The sequence below is a fragment of the Gallinula chloropus genome (assembly GCF_964237585.1).
Source record: "Gallinula chloropus genome assembly, chromosome: 3".
In the NCBI taxonomy this organism is placed as follows: Eukaryota; Metazoa; Chordata; class Aves; order Gruiformes; family Rallidae; genus Gallinula; species Gallinula chloropus.
In genome coordinates, this window is record NC_140087.1 from 62,206,179 (window position 1) to 62,222,958 (window position 16,780).

The 16,780-nt window shown below is 38.7% G+C and overlaps 1 protein-coding gene across 1 annotated transcript in view; it reads left to right on the forward strand.

Moving 5' to 3' along the window:
* CENPF (centromere protein F) overlaps positions 1-16,780 on the forward strand; it is a gene marked incomplete at both ends in the record, with an annotated part of 42,500 nt that overhangs the window by 11,798 nt on the left and 13,922 nt on the right. The window contains 5 exons of the mRNA XM_084260995.1: positions 1,719-1,844; positions 5,780-5,908; positions 7,509-7,631; positions 11,108-11,243; positions 12,383-15,819. Of these exons, the coding sequence (XP_084117121.1) occupies positions 1,719-1,844; positions 5,780-5,908; positions 7,509-7,631; positions 11,108-11,243; positions 12,383-15,819 (3,951 nt within the window). The remainder of the gene's footprint in view (positions 1-1,718; positions 1,845-5,779; positions 5,909-7,508; positions 7,632-11,107; positions 11,244-12,382; positions 15,820-16,780) is intronic.

Here is a 16,780-nt window from a genome sequence, read left to right on the forward strand (position 1 = left end):
CTTGAGGGCTAGCCTGAGCAGTAAAGATTGAAGCAAAGAAGGCATTTAGTAATTGTGTTTTGTGCATCCTCTGTCACCGTGACACCTGCCTCATTCAACAGTGGGCCCACATTTTCCTTAGTTTTCCGTTTGCCACCAATATAGTTGGAGAAACCCTTTCCTGTTAACCTTGACCTCCCTTGCCAGGTTTAGCTCTGAAGAGGTCTTGGCTTGTCTTGTTTCATCCTTGCATACCCTGACAGCATTCTTGTAATCCTCCCAAGTGGTCAGTCCCTTTTTCCATAAAATGTAACTTCCTTCTTCCACTTGAGTTTTTTCAGAAGCTCTCTATGCAACCAAGCAGGCTTCCTGCCTCCCTTGCCTGATTTCTTGCTCTTAGGGATACATTGATCCTGAACTTGGAGGAAGTGGTCCTTGAAGATCAGCCAGCTCTCATGAGCTTCCCCTGCCTTCCAGAGCCTTGACCCATGGGATATCTCTGAGCAGTTTCTTAAAGAGGTCAAAATCAGCCTTCCTAAAGTTCAAGGTTGCAGTCCTACTTGTTTTGTACCTAGTACTCACGATCCTGAACTCTTATCTTCTCATGATCACTACAACTAAGGCTACCTTAATGCTCTCCACCAGTCCCTCTTTGTTAGCACTAGATCCAGTAGTACACCTCTCCTTGTTGGCTCCTCTACCATCTGAGTTAAAAAAGTTATCATCAACACACTGGAGGAACCTCCTGGACTGTACGTGCTTGTCTGTGTGGCTTTCCCAGCAGCTATCAAGGTGGTTGAAGTCTCTCATGAGAACCGAGGCCTGAGATTGTGAGGCTGCTTTCAGCTATCTGTAGGAGGCCTTATCAACTTCCCCATCCTGATCAGGTGGCCTGTAATAAACACCCCCAACAGTATCTCCCATATTAGTATGCCCCTTAATCTTTAGCCACAAGCTCTCTATTTGCTCTTCATCTGCCACCAGGGAGAGCTTGCTTTGCTCCAGTTGCTCTCTCACATAAAGAACAACTCCACCACCTTGCCTTGTTGGCCTATCTTTCCTGAAAAGGACATGGCCATCCGTGACAGCATGCCAGTCGTGTGAGCTATCCCACCATGTCTTAGTAATCACAAAGTCATGTCCCTGTGACCACATACAGATCTCCAGTTCCTCCTGTTTATTCACCATGCTCCATGTTGGTGAAAAGCACTCTGAAAATTGAGAAAGCACTCTTGTGTTGTTGAGGTAGATGAAGATAGTTGCCTTTCTTTCATTGTGTGAATCGATGTGCTGATTCACTCTGAAATTCAGTGGAGTTATTTTCAGTCTAAACGTGTAATTGTTTAGCAGTTAGTGGTCACTCTTTAACTCATAGCCACCTGAGGTACTGAAAATATAATCTAGCTTTGGTGTCAGGTACAGTAAGTTTCAGTAGACTACCAAAGACACTGATTTTCTGAAGATGTTTTGATTAGTGTGTGTTCATATATACATCTATATACCTTTTCTTTATGTGTGCATATATATACATGTGCTATCACTAAAATAAGCAAGCATGAATTTAGCACTTTGGATTGATAGGAGTTTATATGGTACCAGCTAAAGTTACGCTGTAGGTTATATGAGTGCCAGAACAATTGCATTATGTGAAATCGGTCTTTTTATGTGAATGCATATGAATTGAAACAAAATGTCACTCACATTTTTAACTCTTGTGATTGATAACTAAATTGTTGTAGGTCCAAATGTTGGAGCAAAAGGTGAAAAAATTGTCAGAAGAACTGAATTGCCAAAGACAAAACGCTGAGAGTGCTCGTCAGTCTTTAGAACAGAAATTAAAGGCCAAGGAGAAGGAATACCAACAGGTAAGGCAAGAAGAACTTTTAAATTTTGACTTCCCGAGGAGATGAAGTCACATGGCTTGTTTTGTGTATATGCTTTTCAGTTAGCTGCAGTCCCATTTGATAGAGGTAAAAGTTGCAAAGATAATTGTAAAACTCAAAACAAGCACACCCATAGTGGGAAGAGCCTGTTGGGAGATGTAGAATGATGTTAGTATTCACTAGACAACAGAAAATATGTGAGACACCCAATTGAGATACAAATCCATGAGACACTAGGCCGCATTAGCTTCGTTGTTCATGGAATTATGCATGTGTGAGTATAAATTTAGTAACTGACTTGATTATTTCTGTGGAATCCGGGTTAATTTTTTCATACATCTCTCTCATAAGAAAAAATTTCTTTAGGCTGATATTTCAGTTACGTTAACTTTGGTTCATGGTCAGAAGATGGTAAAATATGGGGTTAGTGCAAGTGTCTTTTGTTTCCACTCTGCTAGCTCCTGCAGAGAGCCAAAGTGTAGCAGTATCCCAGGAATTTTTCTGAAGAGAAGATATGTCAAGCACTAGCATTGATTTGGATTAGGTCGAAACTCTTTATACTTTTCTTTTTTTAAGCTTAATAACGCAACCAGTGTTAGGAAATCCAAGACACAGATTTGGAAATGACAATACTGTTTCATATGGGTATTTTAAGTTTGCTTTGGGGATTTGGGTAAGGGCATTGCCCTGAGGAAGACTGCTGTTGTGTCAAATATGTAACCTAAAACCTTTTTTCCAAGGTATATACAGAAAGATACAGTAATTGGCAGAGGAATTCTGCTGTGGTGCCAGATGAACAGTGCTGCTACTGATGTTCTTGAGTGAAAAAGTAGTTTCACAAAGTCTGTTAGTCTAAATGTTAACCTAGGATCTCAAAGAGATACTGAACCTTGTCTAGAGATGATAAATAGGAAGAAGTGGTCTCTGTATTTGAATAGTTCTAGCATACAGAAAACACTGTTGAAAGATTGAGATATAGTAGCTATATTCATCAAAAGGTCAGTTGAAGGCTTGTGAAGCTTTTGGCATGGTTTCTCCTTACGAACCCAGTCCACACTGGCTCTGCTGTGCCTGATGCATGTGGCCCTTGAGCACGGGTGGTATCACTTAAGAATATGGTATTTCTGAGACATTCTTTTAGAGAAGCAGTACATCGTCTTCCACCTGGATTGTTTGTTGCTACATCTTGTCTAGGTAGCTGACAGCGTGGGTACAAATCTGTTAAGGTGTCATGCACAGGCACTGATCTTGTGAAGCAAAATTTATTTTTGGTTTAAAAGAAAAGGCCTTCAGAAGACTAATAGAGCATAAATCCACACAGTGGCATTCTAGGATGTTCAATAAGGCCATTAACTGTGTAGAATTCTTCTTGGGTTTTTTTTTTTTTTCCTGTAATGTTTATGATCTGTGAGCTGTTACAGGCTTTTGTGAAGTTTGTTCAGTGTTCATTTATTTATAATATTTGGCTGTCAACTCTAACTTAAAGGCTCTGTTTTACACGTTATGGCATCCAAGTCTGTGTAATACTGTGGAAATTCTGATCTGTGTGTCTTCCTCAGGGAGGGATTCTTTCTTTCTGTGAAACATAGCTTCTGGTGCTGATCCTACTGAATTCCATCACATACAGCCTTGCTGGTGTGTTCCTTAGAACGTTTCTGTTTCAGAAAGGCAGATGAGATCCAGGAATGTAGATATTTATAAGTAATGATCAGATCCCCTCTGTCTCCTCCAGGCTAAACAGACCCAGCTCTTGACTTTCCTTGCAGGTGAGATGCTCCAGTCCCCTCATCATCTTTGTCACAGTCCACTGTAGTCTCTCCAGTAGTTCCCTGTCTATCTTGAACTGGAGAGCTCAGAATTGGGCACAAAACTCCAGATGTGGCCTCAGCCACTCAGAGTAGAGGGGGAGGGTAACCTGCATTGACCTCCATCGAGTTAAGGGTCATACCCTTAACTCATCCCAGGATACCACTGGCCTTCTTGGCCACAAGGGCACACTGTTGGCTCATGGATAACTTGTTGTCCACAGGTCCTCTACAGTGCTGTTTCCCAGCAGGTAAATCCCTAACCTGTCCTGGTTTCTGGGACTGTTCCTCCATTGCTGCAGGACCCTACACTTGCCCTTATTGAATTTCGTTAGGCTTCTCTTCACCCAATTCAATCTGTCAAGGCGGCGTTGAATGGCAGTGCAGCCTTCTGGTCTATCAGCCGCTCCTACCAACTTTGTAGCACTTTTGGGGTTTTTTGAGCATTCATCTGAAGAAATAAAGGTTTTCTGCAGTTTTTGTGTTACAGTATAACACATAGGGCTTAGAAAGTAGAGTCTTTTCAGTGTATCTGCTTTAGAAATAATTATGGGAATGCCTGGACACATACAGATATGGAATTCATCATTTCATTAATAAGGTGTGGACTAGGGTTCCAAGGGCCTCCTTGCATGAGGTCAGGGAATGCTCCCAACTGGAGGTTTGCAGGAGAGCTCTTTGGAGCTAATATGTACTTGGCATCAGTCAGTAGTGTCAGCTACTGTGACACCCAGCTGGTGTCACGTATTTCCTTTCTTAATTGTATAGTGCTTCTGTCACCTTTCTGTGTGGGAATGCTGTTGCAGATTTTTCTATATTGGGTTTTATGTAAAGAAACAAAAAGCTAAATTAAATGTTTGTGCATATATATATACACACATACACATATGCTAACATTGATCTTTCCAGGTTTGCTGTTTATGACAGTTCCACACTCAGCCATACTTTCCCTGATAAACAAGATCTGTTTGTTTACTGGATGTCTTGCTAGTGTAGGAAGTGCTTGGCCCCTTGTGCTGGTTTTGCTCTTGAGCAGAATGTAAGGGGTGCTGGCATCACGTCCCAGATAGGACTGACTAAAATACACTGACTTGTGTGCAAGGGTGTTCGTGTACCTGGGAGCTAGAACCACCCTGCAGAAAATGTCAAATCTGGTTCACAGAATCACAGAATCCTTCATGTGGAACAGTTCCTTTCTTTTTTTTCCCCCACCTTGTAATGTTTGACTGGTGACAGTGTGGTACTGTGTCTGCTAGTGAAGCAGCTGGTCTATATGAAGTAACTACACCTGTACACTAAAACTAGTATGAGAAGTGCAAGAGCTTTATAGTCTTTTCCAATTGACAAGGATCTTCTGATTCGCTGGTAGAGCATATTGCAAATTTTGCAGTGATTATGGCTGATAAATATCCTGGGTTTTTTTCCTTCATTACTTTTTTATTGTTGTACACCCTAATAAACATCTGAAATCTGTGCAGTATCACAACTGTAAGGTCCAAAGGCATAGGAACAGGCCTCATGAGACATGACAAGTACAACCATGTATCCTAATGGACGATGACTTGACATGTCCTAAGATCCACACAAACCATATTGTCCTTATTCAAGAAGTCTGTTTTGGAAACACTATTTTTTGTGTGGTTTTTGTGACTGCCCTGCTGAGATTATCTTGTTGCTCAGTTCCATGCCAGGTATTCTTTTAAGACATTTTCTTAATTTTTCTAGGGGAAAAAAAAATCAACCCTATAGTATAGTAAGTAAATAATAGCAGAAATGAATTTGTCCACTTGTACTGCAGTGTGATGCAACTTTAAGATGAAGTTTTTTAATACCTTTACTTTCATTAGTTTAAAATTTATTTTTTCCTGTTCTGTGACAGGAACGTTGTAATGGAGTTTTTAAGCAGATGATGTAAATTGCGGTAGGACCATTCTTGTCTATGTGACATTTGCAGCATGGATCAACGTGTTTTTAAACTGTTGTTCACTCTAAGTGTCTCTGAGCATGCAGTATCTGGTAACAAAAATCAGTTGTTATAGCTCCAGTAACCAAAATAGAAACCTGTTGCAGTTCTGTATGTATTTCTTTGATTACTGTGCCACTTTTTTCTAGGAACTCTCTTGTCAGCAACGTTCCTTACAAATGCTGGATCAGCAGTGCAACCGGATAAGTAACAAACTGAACCAGGAGCTACAGCAAGCCAAAAATGACTTCAATGCTCTGCAGGCAGAATTTGACAAAGTGAGCTTTTTAATATTAAAATCTTCTGCTAGAGCTGGTATTTAGTTATCTTAGCAGTACTGCCTTTAATTATGCATTAAAAGGAATTAATGTGAGGACTTGTGTTTTGTACACTTTGCATTAGCTGTTTTGTATTTACTGTTTTTTACTGAAATACTGTGTACTTAAATGTAAACTACAGGCTTTTAAAAGTTTGGGGCTAGACCACTTCCCACAGGGAAGGAGTGAATGCAGAACACTGCAGCTATAGTAAATCTGTGTGAGAGAAGAGCAGGTAAGGCTGATCATGAGACACACATTATATGGAAAATGTGCAGAGGTGCAGTTTGATGATAGAGCTAAACTGGCCAACAGGTAGTTGCCCTCTGGAACAGCAGCTCCATTGTGTACACCCTGGCCATGCACTCCTGGTGGTGTTTTTTCAGCAGTGCTACTTGTGTGACCCTGCAGAGAAACAATACCGGAGCTAAAAGAGCAAAGAAAAATAATTATATCTAAATTAACATATGTGTATGTAGGTACAAAGTTTGCCATCAGTTTAGCTCCCAGAACTGGTTCTCCACAAAATCAGGTGAGCGTCAGGGCTTGTTTAAGGAGGACACATCAGTATGAAGATCTTCCACAGCTTTGGTTGCAACTATCCGTAAACACACATTGGTTGACACAAAACCACAATTTTACGGAAGTCGGGAAGCAACACAAGCCGGAAGATAGGGGGTGTTCAGGAACCTTAAAAAAAAATCTTTGAGAGCAGTTCTAAAGCAGCAGAGCTAACCAAGTTTCTGAAAAGGGACTCAAGTTCTTGAAAGCTGTATTGAGAAGCCCCATTAGCAGGCAGACTGAACTGAAACAGCATTTCTAAAACTAGCAGCTTTATTGCAGGTTTGTTTTAGTTTCAAATATAGCCATGGGAATACACTGTCACATCTTTTCAGTGAAGGTTCTTTCATATGCACATTCTTTTTGTATATACTTACTGAAGAAATTGATTTCACAGGAAGAAAAATTAGGTGTCTTTTAGTTCTTTCTCCAAGAAAGCTGATTTATTACCTAATGGCCTCAGAATAGACTTTTTCCCTTTTTTGATTTGATAATGTATTCCCTTCTTTTTTAATCTAGAGCATTGTAGGACTATTTTGAAAGAGCTAAAACCTGTTCATTTATTATAAAATCTGTGTCAATGGAGCACTAAGCACAGTTGTGATCCTAACTTTCTCATAGAGGAAAAGCTATTACATTCCCAATCTCATTTGCATCCTACAGAGATCATTGTGGTGATGTAGCTGCAAGTTGGACATATTAATCCAATTTCAGGTGGTCTAGAAAGACATGTGTATTAGAGATATGCCACCTTTCTGGTCAAAAGCAGCCCTACTAGGGTCACAGTTGGATAAAATAATGTAGTTTTATTTTGTTGCAGAATGTTGGAGTTCAAGAACAGGAGTTTAAAAAAAGTGTTAAGTATATGCTTGTGAATACAATGTCTATTTTCATGAAATCACAGAATCACTAGGTTGGAAAAGACCCCTGAGGTCGAGTCCAACGGTTCCTGTCCTCTACTAAACCATATCCCTGAGCAATCTTTTCAACGTTCTTGCAGGTAACGGCAGCAAAACAGCGCCTGCAACACGATGCCGGTGATCTCACCCAGAAGCTGGGCAGAGCAGAGCAGGCTGTGTTAGCAGCCCGGGCTAAGGAAGCTGATTTGACAAGAAGCTTTGAGGTAACCACTACAGAGGAATAGTTGATAGAATTAATATCATAAACTGGCAATCTATAAACACTAATGCTACTGAGCATTTAATCACACCGCGTATATTCCTGTCAGCATTCTTTAAAAACTCTTGAGGATTGTCTTAATAACGTATCTTAGCCGTAGCACAAAATACAGTCTTCATTAATACCATGTAGATCGATACAATTTGTGGAACTGGCTGCATGGTGAGCATTGTTTGCTGTGATGCTGCTGATACAGTTCTAGTTTGTGTTGGACTTAGCTTTTGTCAAAAATAGGTAAGTTTTTGTTTCAAGAGAGTCTTGTTTTTGGTTCTGAAATAAAAAAATCTGTCAATGCTTGTCTAATTTTAAAAGTAAATTCTAGAATTGTTGACTGCTTCTTTGATGCACACTGTCCTATATCCTTTTTCTTAAAAAGCATAATTTTCTTAGAAGAAACAGAGTCCAGAAAATTCACACTGCTGTAAAGACTCTCCTCAAATTAAGATAAATTCAGAGAAGTCTCTGGGATGCTGCCGTACTACCTCATACTCACACATGCAGAAATCTTTAACGTTTCCTTTGTCTTCTTGATTCTAGTGTTTTGTGTTGGTGGCAGATAGAGCAGGTACACTTGAATTTGTTACGGTTGTGCCGTGATACACATCTCAATGCAAATTTTATCCTTTATTTGGAGACTGAGAAGTAAAAAGAGAGCTCAATACCTATGTAATCCATGTCACAGTTTGTTTGATTTTTATTTTGTTTGTTGCTCGCTGTCATGAGCAGATACAATCTGGCATAATTTGTGCCAAAAATTTACCTGTCAGAATTCTATGAACAAATTTAAAGTGAAGTAGTTAGGTTTGTTCAGATCAGCAGAAATGTTGGTACAGCTTCACTATATGGTAAAACTTTAGGTACATTTATGCAGATAGCTTACAGTGCTTGGGAATGTTCCCAGCTATTGGAATATGACTATTTATACTGTTAATTGTTAGAGCAGCACTTTGCATGGCTTTGGCCAGCTGACTAGCACTCTCTTATAGAATTCCCAGGCACAATTTGGGAGCCCACATGAGCCTGGGACCATTCCCAGCAAGTGGTTTGGTTGGAGCCACCTGTTTTGGAAGACAGAATATTTACTGGTTACAGATATGGGCTGTTCCATGCCACTTGGCCTCGATGCCAGAGAGTGGTCCTTGGAATCTACTTAGTAAATAAATGTAACTAGTGCCTTTCAGTGCCACTAATTAAGGTAATATTTCTTCCTCCAGTGTATCCCAGAGGAGGAAACCTCCATCGCCATTCTGCACATTCATAATGTAAACTTTAAAAATATGAAAATTTCTATCTGATATTGTGGGTTCATGTCCTTTCTGGTTTTGAAATTATGGATTGAGGTTAGATTTGATACAGTTTTTGAGATACTGTTGGCAGCATCTTATTGATAGAAATACATCTAATTTTTTTGCTGCAAATTCTTGAGAGTGTTTCATTTTATCTACCAATCTTGTATCCATCTTACTAGAGTGTAACTATAGTCAGATTTTTTTCTTCATATTTGTTTGTCTTGGTCAGACAATTGAAGTGCTGGAGACAGTGGTGTTGTATTAGAACATGACCAATACATTTATAAAAAAGATTAATCTGGGCGAGATCGTAATATCAGTAGATATTAATAATAGAGATCAGTAATGCTGCAGTTCTCTAGCTTAAGACTCGCACATGGCAAAGTAGGGTATATTTCAGCAGAATTTAGAGCATGCTCGTAAATAAGTATAACACAAAAATTACTTGAAATCATTTTGAAGTCTTGTAGGCTTTGTTTATAGCAAAAGAAAACAAATGAGATTGGCTCCCCCCCCTGCTTTATTAAAGGGAAATTCCTGCCGTCTTACACTAACGGAGAATACAGTTGTCTTCTGCTGGTTAATCCATTGCTGTGTTTGGTCCTTATTGTAAAAACACAGATACACTTACGAGACATACTGAATATGCTTACTATAAGGACTACTAAGGTTTGCAATGGTAATATGTTAAAACAACTTAGCAGTTCTGGCATTTTAACATATGTGCTCATAAGCCTGCTCCTGAAGAATTTTTCCAGATTAATAGGACTACCTGGATATAGGTCGGGGAGTTTGCTTTGAAGGGGCAGTTTCAAAATGGCTAGCTTGAGTAAAACAATGTACAGGTAGAACTGGCAACTAGATCAAAACCAAACTGATTCTTTTGCTAGTCGATTGGAAAGTGTAAATGGTTAGTTACTGTCAGATACTTAGTCCATTAAATTATGGGTTCCTGGGTTTTGTTGAGTGCTGCTTATTGGGAATATTTGCACCAAATACAAAATAACTGGACTTCTCAGCCATTTTCCTTCTGCTTGTATGCTTTTCTTTCCATAGATCACCCTAGATTTTTCTAATGAACAGAATTGTTTAGTTTCTGTAGTTATAATGCATCTGTGTGTGTGCTTTGAAAGCAAGAAGTTTGGACTCTCGTATTTCTTCGAAAAATTATTGTTGAGATTACTGAAAACTTTCTTCATTGAAACTTACATGTAACTTAAAAAAAACCCTTTAGGTAGGGAAGGCTCTGAGTAGAAGGGACAGTAACTGTTAGTGACAGTGACAGTTTTAATCATGTTTTGAGGATGATTTATTTATGCTGTTGCAGAAACAGGCCTGCCATGACAGCAAGCTTTTAGTTTTTTTTCATCCAGACCTTTCCATTTCTTGAACTTGGCTTTTGTGAATTGCTGCCCATCTGCTGGTAGTAAATGGATGAATAACTGACAGCCTGTTTCCCGTTGGGCCATGCCAGTTCTGTGCCATCTGTTGTCCAACAGCACAGGAGTTTGGAGAAAAAGGATCAGTTTCCTTAAAAGAACTTTTATCTGTCTTCCTAGATGCAATGTAGTTACATAATTTTGTTTGTGTTTTCTTTGTGGGGTTGTTTTTAAATGTAATTTATTTGGAAGAAAATACTCTTAATGACAAAACAACCTTCTGAAAGAGTAAGCACTTCTAAATAAAATGTGACCAGTGTTGCCATGACGGTGACATTCAGTAAGAACTTGTCTCTATGTGAAATAGTAGGTGAAACGTGATCTACACATTTCTTGTTAATTTTTATGCCCTTGCAGGCATTTGTTTCCTTTGTTGCTTTAGGAAAGCAGCCTAACTTCATCAACGTATTTTGTAGGTTATGTTCTGTCTTGATCTGTTTGGGGCAGGTCACGTGGAGGTGCTTACCCTGTGCAGACAAGGGGCCTGCTAACGATGTCAGCTGGCAGCAATCTCTCAGATGCAGTAACTAGTTAAGAATAGATCAGCTCATGTTCCCAAGCAGTATTTAAGAACCCAGGCACTGTTTCCCAAAGATTTATTAGGGAATATCTATCTTTGATTTAAATGAAGTGAATGCTTTGGTCATTTTGGCAGTTGACATGAAATATGGTCTTGCTTGGATTTGCTTTAGGAAGTGAAGCAGGAGAAAAAACTTCTTGACTGTCAACTTAAAAAGAAATTGCAAGAGATCTACCAACTTGAAGAAGAACTAAATACACTCAAGCAGTCTCTAAAGCAGAGCCAGAGTTTTGCAGAAGAGATGAAAAGTGAGTTACATATTTAAATTGGCAGAACTCCTGTTGCATGTTTAATGCCGTATGTTTCCTGCAATCATCTAAGTTTCAATCTGAATTGAGTAAAAATGGATTAGTGTTTTCAGAAAACATTGAATTTGTCCAAAATGGAAATGAATTTCTGTCTACCATCATACACAGTTCCTGCAGATAACACAGTTTTGAAATGAGTTGTACTGAACTTATCAGCAAACTGAATTTCATAGAATCTACTTAAACTTCTGATGTATAGTTCTTGTATGTACTTCACCGTTTAAAAAAAAAAAAGGTAGGAAAATATTACATGACCAGTGGTAGCTGAGCCTTGCTTTCAGTGTGTTTCTAGTTGAGAACACAGGTTTTTAGAATTGAGTTGAAATATGCTGTCTAGTTCTGCTGGATTTGACTTAAACAGGATAGATTCCTACTTGTTTCTATGATTCTGTTTGCTTCCATGCATCATCAAACTTCATGTAAGATTTCAAAAAGAAGCTTTTGGATTTGATTCTGTTTTCCTTAAAATTAATGACCAAACTTTTAATTACCATTCATCTGATGATTTTTTTTTTTTTAAATCCTATAGCAAATTTGCAGGATTTACCAGCTAGCTAGTGGAATGTAATGCCTTTCTCCCCTCCTCCGCAGTACTTATCTGTGGTGGTTCTTAGTCTGTTCCTGTCAAGGCAGGGAAACAATTATAACAATTTGGAAAATGACTGTGTAGAATTTGACACTCTCTGTCAGGAACGGAATATAAGACTGACGCACAAGAAGGTCACATAATGGAATTAGATCTGTCTTCTTCTTACAAAAAAAGAGAAAAAAGCAGTGCTATTATATATAAAATCTATGTAAAAGTGAGACACAGAAATGATGGGTGAGAAGTAAGGAGTAGTCAACTTGGAGTGCAGACTTGGTTCAGATTGCACAAAGGAAAGTTGACAATGTCTATGAGTACCTAGTGTCCGATAGCCTAAAGTGATATAAAACTTTATCCACTGATACACCTTGAGTAATGTTTTGCACTAGAATAAGAATTGAAACTATTAAAAGTAAATGGTAATATTTAATCTAGAAAATTATCAGTAGAATTGCCAGGGTTTGCAAAGATTTGATGGTATTTACTTTTACAGATAAGAACACTTTTCAGGAAGCACAGCTGAAGTTACTACAAGAGGAATTTAAAAAGCAAGAGAGCTCCCTTTTGCTGGAGAAGCTGAAAATAGCTTTAGCTGACATGGAAAAGCAACAAGATGCTACCAAGGACCTGCTCAAGGAAAAAGATAATCACATTAAAGAACAAAACTGTAAGATAAATAAAATGGAGGAAGAATCAGAAGCTTTGCACAGACTCCTTGGATTCAAGCAGAGAGAATGTGAAGAATTGCAGAAAGAAACTACTGCTTTTTCCCAATGGAAAAATGAAAATGATCATCTTATAAATGAGCTTAAGTCTGAAAAGGAAGGTATGCTGAGTCATATTAATGACTTGGAAAGTTCCCTTCAAAGTCAGCAGATCAAAAATCATGAGAATAGTGAGAAACTCAGAATGATGGAAACTGACATTGATAGAAAAAACAGAGAGATTCGAGAACTTAAAGACATGCTGGAACATAAAAGCGCAGAATTAGAAGAACAAAAGAAAGCAGTTAATGAACTTCAGCAGAAAGCAGAATGTTCTGATAAAAAGTACTGTAAAGAGATAGAAAATATGTCCTGTAAAGTATTCCATCTTACTAACCAAATTGGTGAACTAGAAGAAAAGTTGCAGTTAGCAGCAAGTGAAGGACTGCAAAGGGAGCAGTGTTATAATGACCTGCTTGGTGAATATGAAAAAATACGTTCTCTTATAAAAGCACAAGATACATCAGAAGATGCAGGAGTTGATTTACAAAGTGGGCAGGGTGAAATTGATGTAGATAATACACAACTTGTGGCAAATAACTCCATTGCTGACGATCATGGATGTGCAAGAGCTCTTCTAGAAGTAGGACAAACTAAGGATCTGTCCGTTTTACAAGATCAGATCTCTCTTCTTGAGAATTCCTTAGAGGCTCAAAAGCAGCTGAATTCAGATCAGCAGCAGCAGTATGAAGACTTACTGCAAATAAAGGGTGAAACAGAAGCAAGATTATTTAACGTAGAACAGATGCATGAGAGCTTCATGATGGAAACCAAACAGCACATCAGCGACTTGCAAGCAGGTATTTCAGCACACCAGAAGTTAGTTGAAAAAACTTCAGCTGTTCTTGAGGAAAAAGAGATGCAACTGAAAACTCTGAGTGAAAGGTTAGAAAACCGAGAGGCTGAGCTTCAGGATTTAAAGATCAATAATAAATTGCTTGAGGATACAGTAAGACAGCTGAAGCTCATGTCTGGAACATGGGATTCGGAGAAGAAGGACATGTCTTCAATGATTTGCTCATATAGCAAAAAAATTGAGGACCTTACAGAAGAAAATTCAACCCTTAGGAATTTAAGCAGAGCTTTAGAGCAAGAACAAATAGCTTTACTGGAAGAAAATAAAAGTATTTCTGATAGTTTAAAGGAAAGAGAAGAAATAATTTCTGAAATGTCTGAGCAATACAAGGAGGAAAGACAGTGCATCGAATCAAGAACAGAAGAAATCAAAACAGAGTTTGAAATTTTGCAAGCAAAGTATAAATCAGTGGAAGAACAAAATGCACACATGATGAGCATTCTGAGAGAGCAGACAATTAAATTTGAGGAAAAGAAAGCAAAATTAGAACAAGAGAAACAGGTATATAGTGAGAATAAAGATATTTTATGTAAACTAATAGCCTCAGAAGAAATAAAAAAGGATTTGGTTCAAGAACTTCAGCAGCTGCAGTCAGAATTTTCCAGTATCCAACACGTGTCTTCTACAGAGCTTGACTTTTCAGGTCAGGAAATGTTAAATGTCAGGGAAACACAAAAGGTAGTGGAAGAGAAATGTGCTGCCATATTTCAAGACAAGGAGCAATTGGGGATGGAACTAGAAAGAAAAAGCAAACCTCTAATGCATGATGTTAGTTGTGAGCACAGAGTCCAGTCAGAACAGTGGAGGAAGTCCATGGAAGAAAAGGATGCTGAGCTGAATAAATACCAAGTTAAACTTGAGCTTCTTCAAATGGATTTTGAGGACAGAGAACTCACCCTAGAGAACTACAGATTACAAGTGGAGCAGCTGGAGAGTGCTGTAAAAAGCATGGAGGTGGAACTTGAGAAAAGTGTGAGAGAGAACGAGAGATTGCAGCAAGAACTACTGTCTGTCAAAGGATGGAAAACTTCAGATTCTTCTTTAGATGAAGATGACCACTCATTGGAGTATAATGATGACAGTGATTCCCAGGGTTGTGGCAAAAGAGGAATGGATGAAAGCTACTCATCAGTCTTGCTGGCATCCTCTTTGCAGGCAACGATGAACAATCTAAGCAAGCTCGAGAAAATGTGTGAGAGGTTGCAGAGTGAGAACACTCTATTAGCCTCAGGATTTAAAGACTCAAAAAACAATGGCATTATGGGTATTAATGAAGTGGCAGAGAAGGAAGAAAACATAATGAATGCGGATAAAAATGTAAAATTGGAGAAAGCCATTTTTCCTGATGATCTTATGGATCAAAGTGATAACAGTGATCTGACAGTGTCTTTTGATGATAAGGAAATGACCTTCAAATTTAAAGAATGCAGTACTGGACCCAGGTCTGACTACGAAGATTTAAAATTGTCCAGCAAAGAAGTTAAAATACACTTTGCAGAAGTAAGAGAGAAGCTTTTGTCTTTTCAGACTGAACACATAAAAGTATACGAACAACATTGCAATATGAGCTCCAAGATATCAGAGTTACAGACTTGTATTGAAATACTGAAGGCAGAAAATTCTGCATTGTCAACAAGTCTGAGCAGTGCTCATGCAGATAGTGTGGGACTGCCACTATCTTCCAGCCAAAATGACACAGTCTCTAAACTAGATGAGCCAAAGTCCACAGTTTCTTCCTCAGATCTTTTTGCAAGTTCTTGTTCTATAGAAGTGAGTGAGGTGGTTGATTCTTGTAACAGTAGTATGTGCAAATGGACAGAGGAGATGAATCAGCCAGACTGTTCTGCAGAAATAATTCCAGAAGGTGCGTCAAAAGTTTTGGTTGAAAATTGTCATAATGATTACAGTCTGGATTCTGTTAGAGAGCCCAGGAATATTACTCCTAGAAAATCTAACCTTGAGGGTAGGATTGAAGAGCTTCAGCTGCAGTGTCAAACATATGAGAAGACCATCAAGGTGCTGGAAGACCAATTTCATGTACAAGAGAATACGAAAAAAGAGGAAATACAAGAGTTGAAAGAAGTTATACTTTCTGAAAGAAAAGAAATAGATCATCTCAAACAGCAACTTCTATCTGACAAGGGAGAATGGCAGCAGAAACTAGATAACATGACTATGGAGATGGAGTGCAAACTGGCAGCAGAAAGAAAACAAGCAGAGAATCTGTCTTTGGAGCTGGAAGCAGCAAGATTCCAACTACAAGTCCTTGATCTAAGTTCTCATTCACTGCTGTGCATGGATATTGAAAATGTAAGTAATGTCTGTCATGCAAGTCGGTTTTATGTAAACCCTTTTATTTATGGTAAGCCAAACTTAAAGTTTGAGATGAAATGTGATTAAAATTGTGACCCACAGAAGAGGTTCTGTTCTTTGGAGAAAGTAGAAAAATAATCCTTACCTTGAGTTCTGGTTGATGCATCACTGGAATCATCAGAAATAATGAACAAAACCAAGGACTTTAGTCTAGTGGAGTTGAGTAATACTTGGCACCACTTTCTTGAGGCCCATGCCAGTGTGGATCCCACTGCGTGAGCATGCAAGTCCTGTGTGCAGCTGTACAATGCTTACAAGCTGAGGTCTCTGATTTAACACACTCAGTTAAAGAACCATGTCCCTTTGTGGAGCAAGTGAAATGGGACTGCTTCCACAACTCTCAATCCTTTCAGTACCATCAACAGCAGAAAGCAGTGAGCTGTTAGCAGAACAGTTAATTTTCATTTCACCCTGAATTCCTTCGGAATATCAAAAGGAACAAGAAATTTGGGACTCAGCTCTGTCTTTTTTTTTTTTTTCCAAAGCTGTAGATGTCATGCAACTAGGTTTTGATGCTCCTTGTAAGAAGTGGCAGAATCAAAACTTCACTCATAATGGAAGAAAACCTGTCTATTTCTTGCATAGAGTTTATTAGACTAATCCCCTTAAAAATAAATCTCATAAGAGCTTTTTCTATATGTTCAAATTCTGGTTTTGACTATTAATTCTGGTGCAAGTGACCTCCAGTTTCCAGTCAACACAGACTCAGAAATTAAAGTTTGATGCTGCACTCGCAGCCAGAGCATCTTGAAGCTCTACATCTTGGCCACCTGCAACACTGAGCAACTGTTGCTGGCAGAGGAGAAAATCTTTCACTTGCATGTGTTGCTTGCAGTTCACATAGAGTGCCTGCACTGATACATGAATGCTTGAAGAGGGAAATACTGTTCCTTACCAT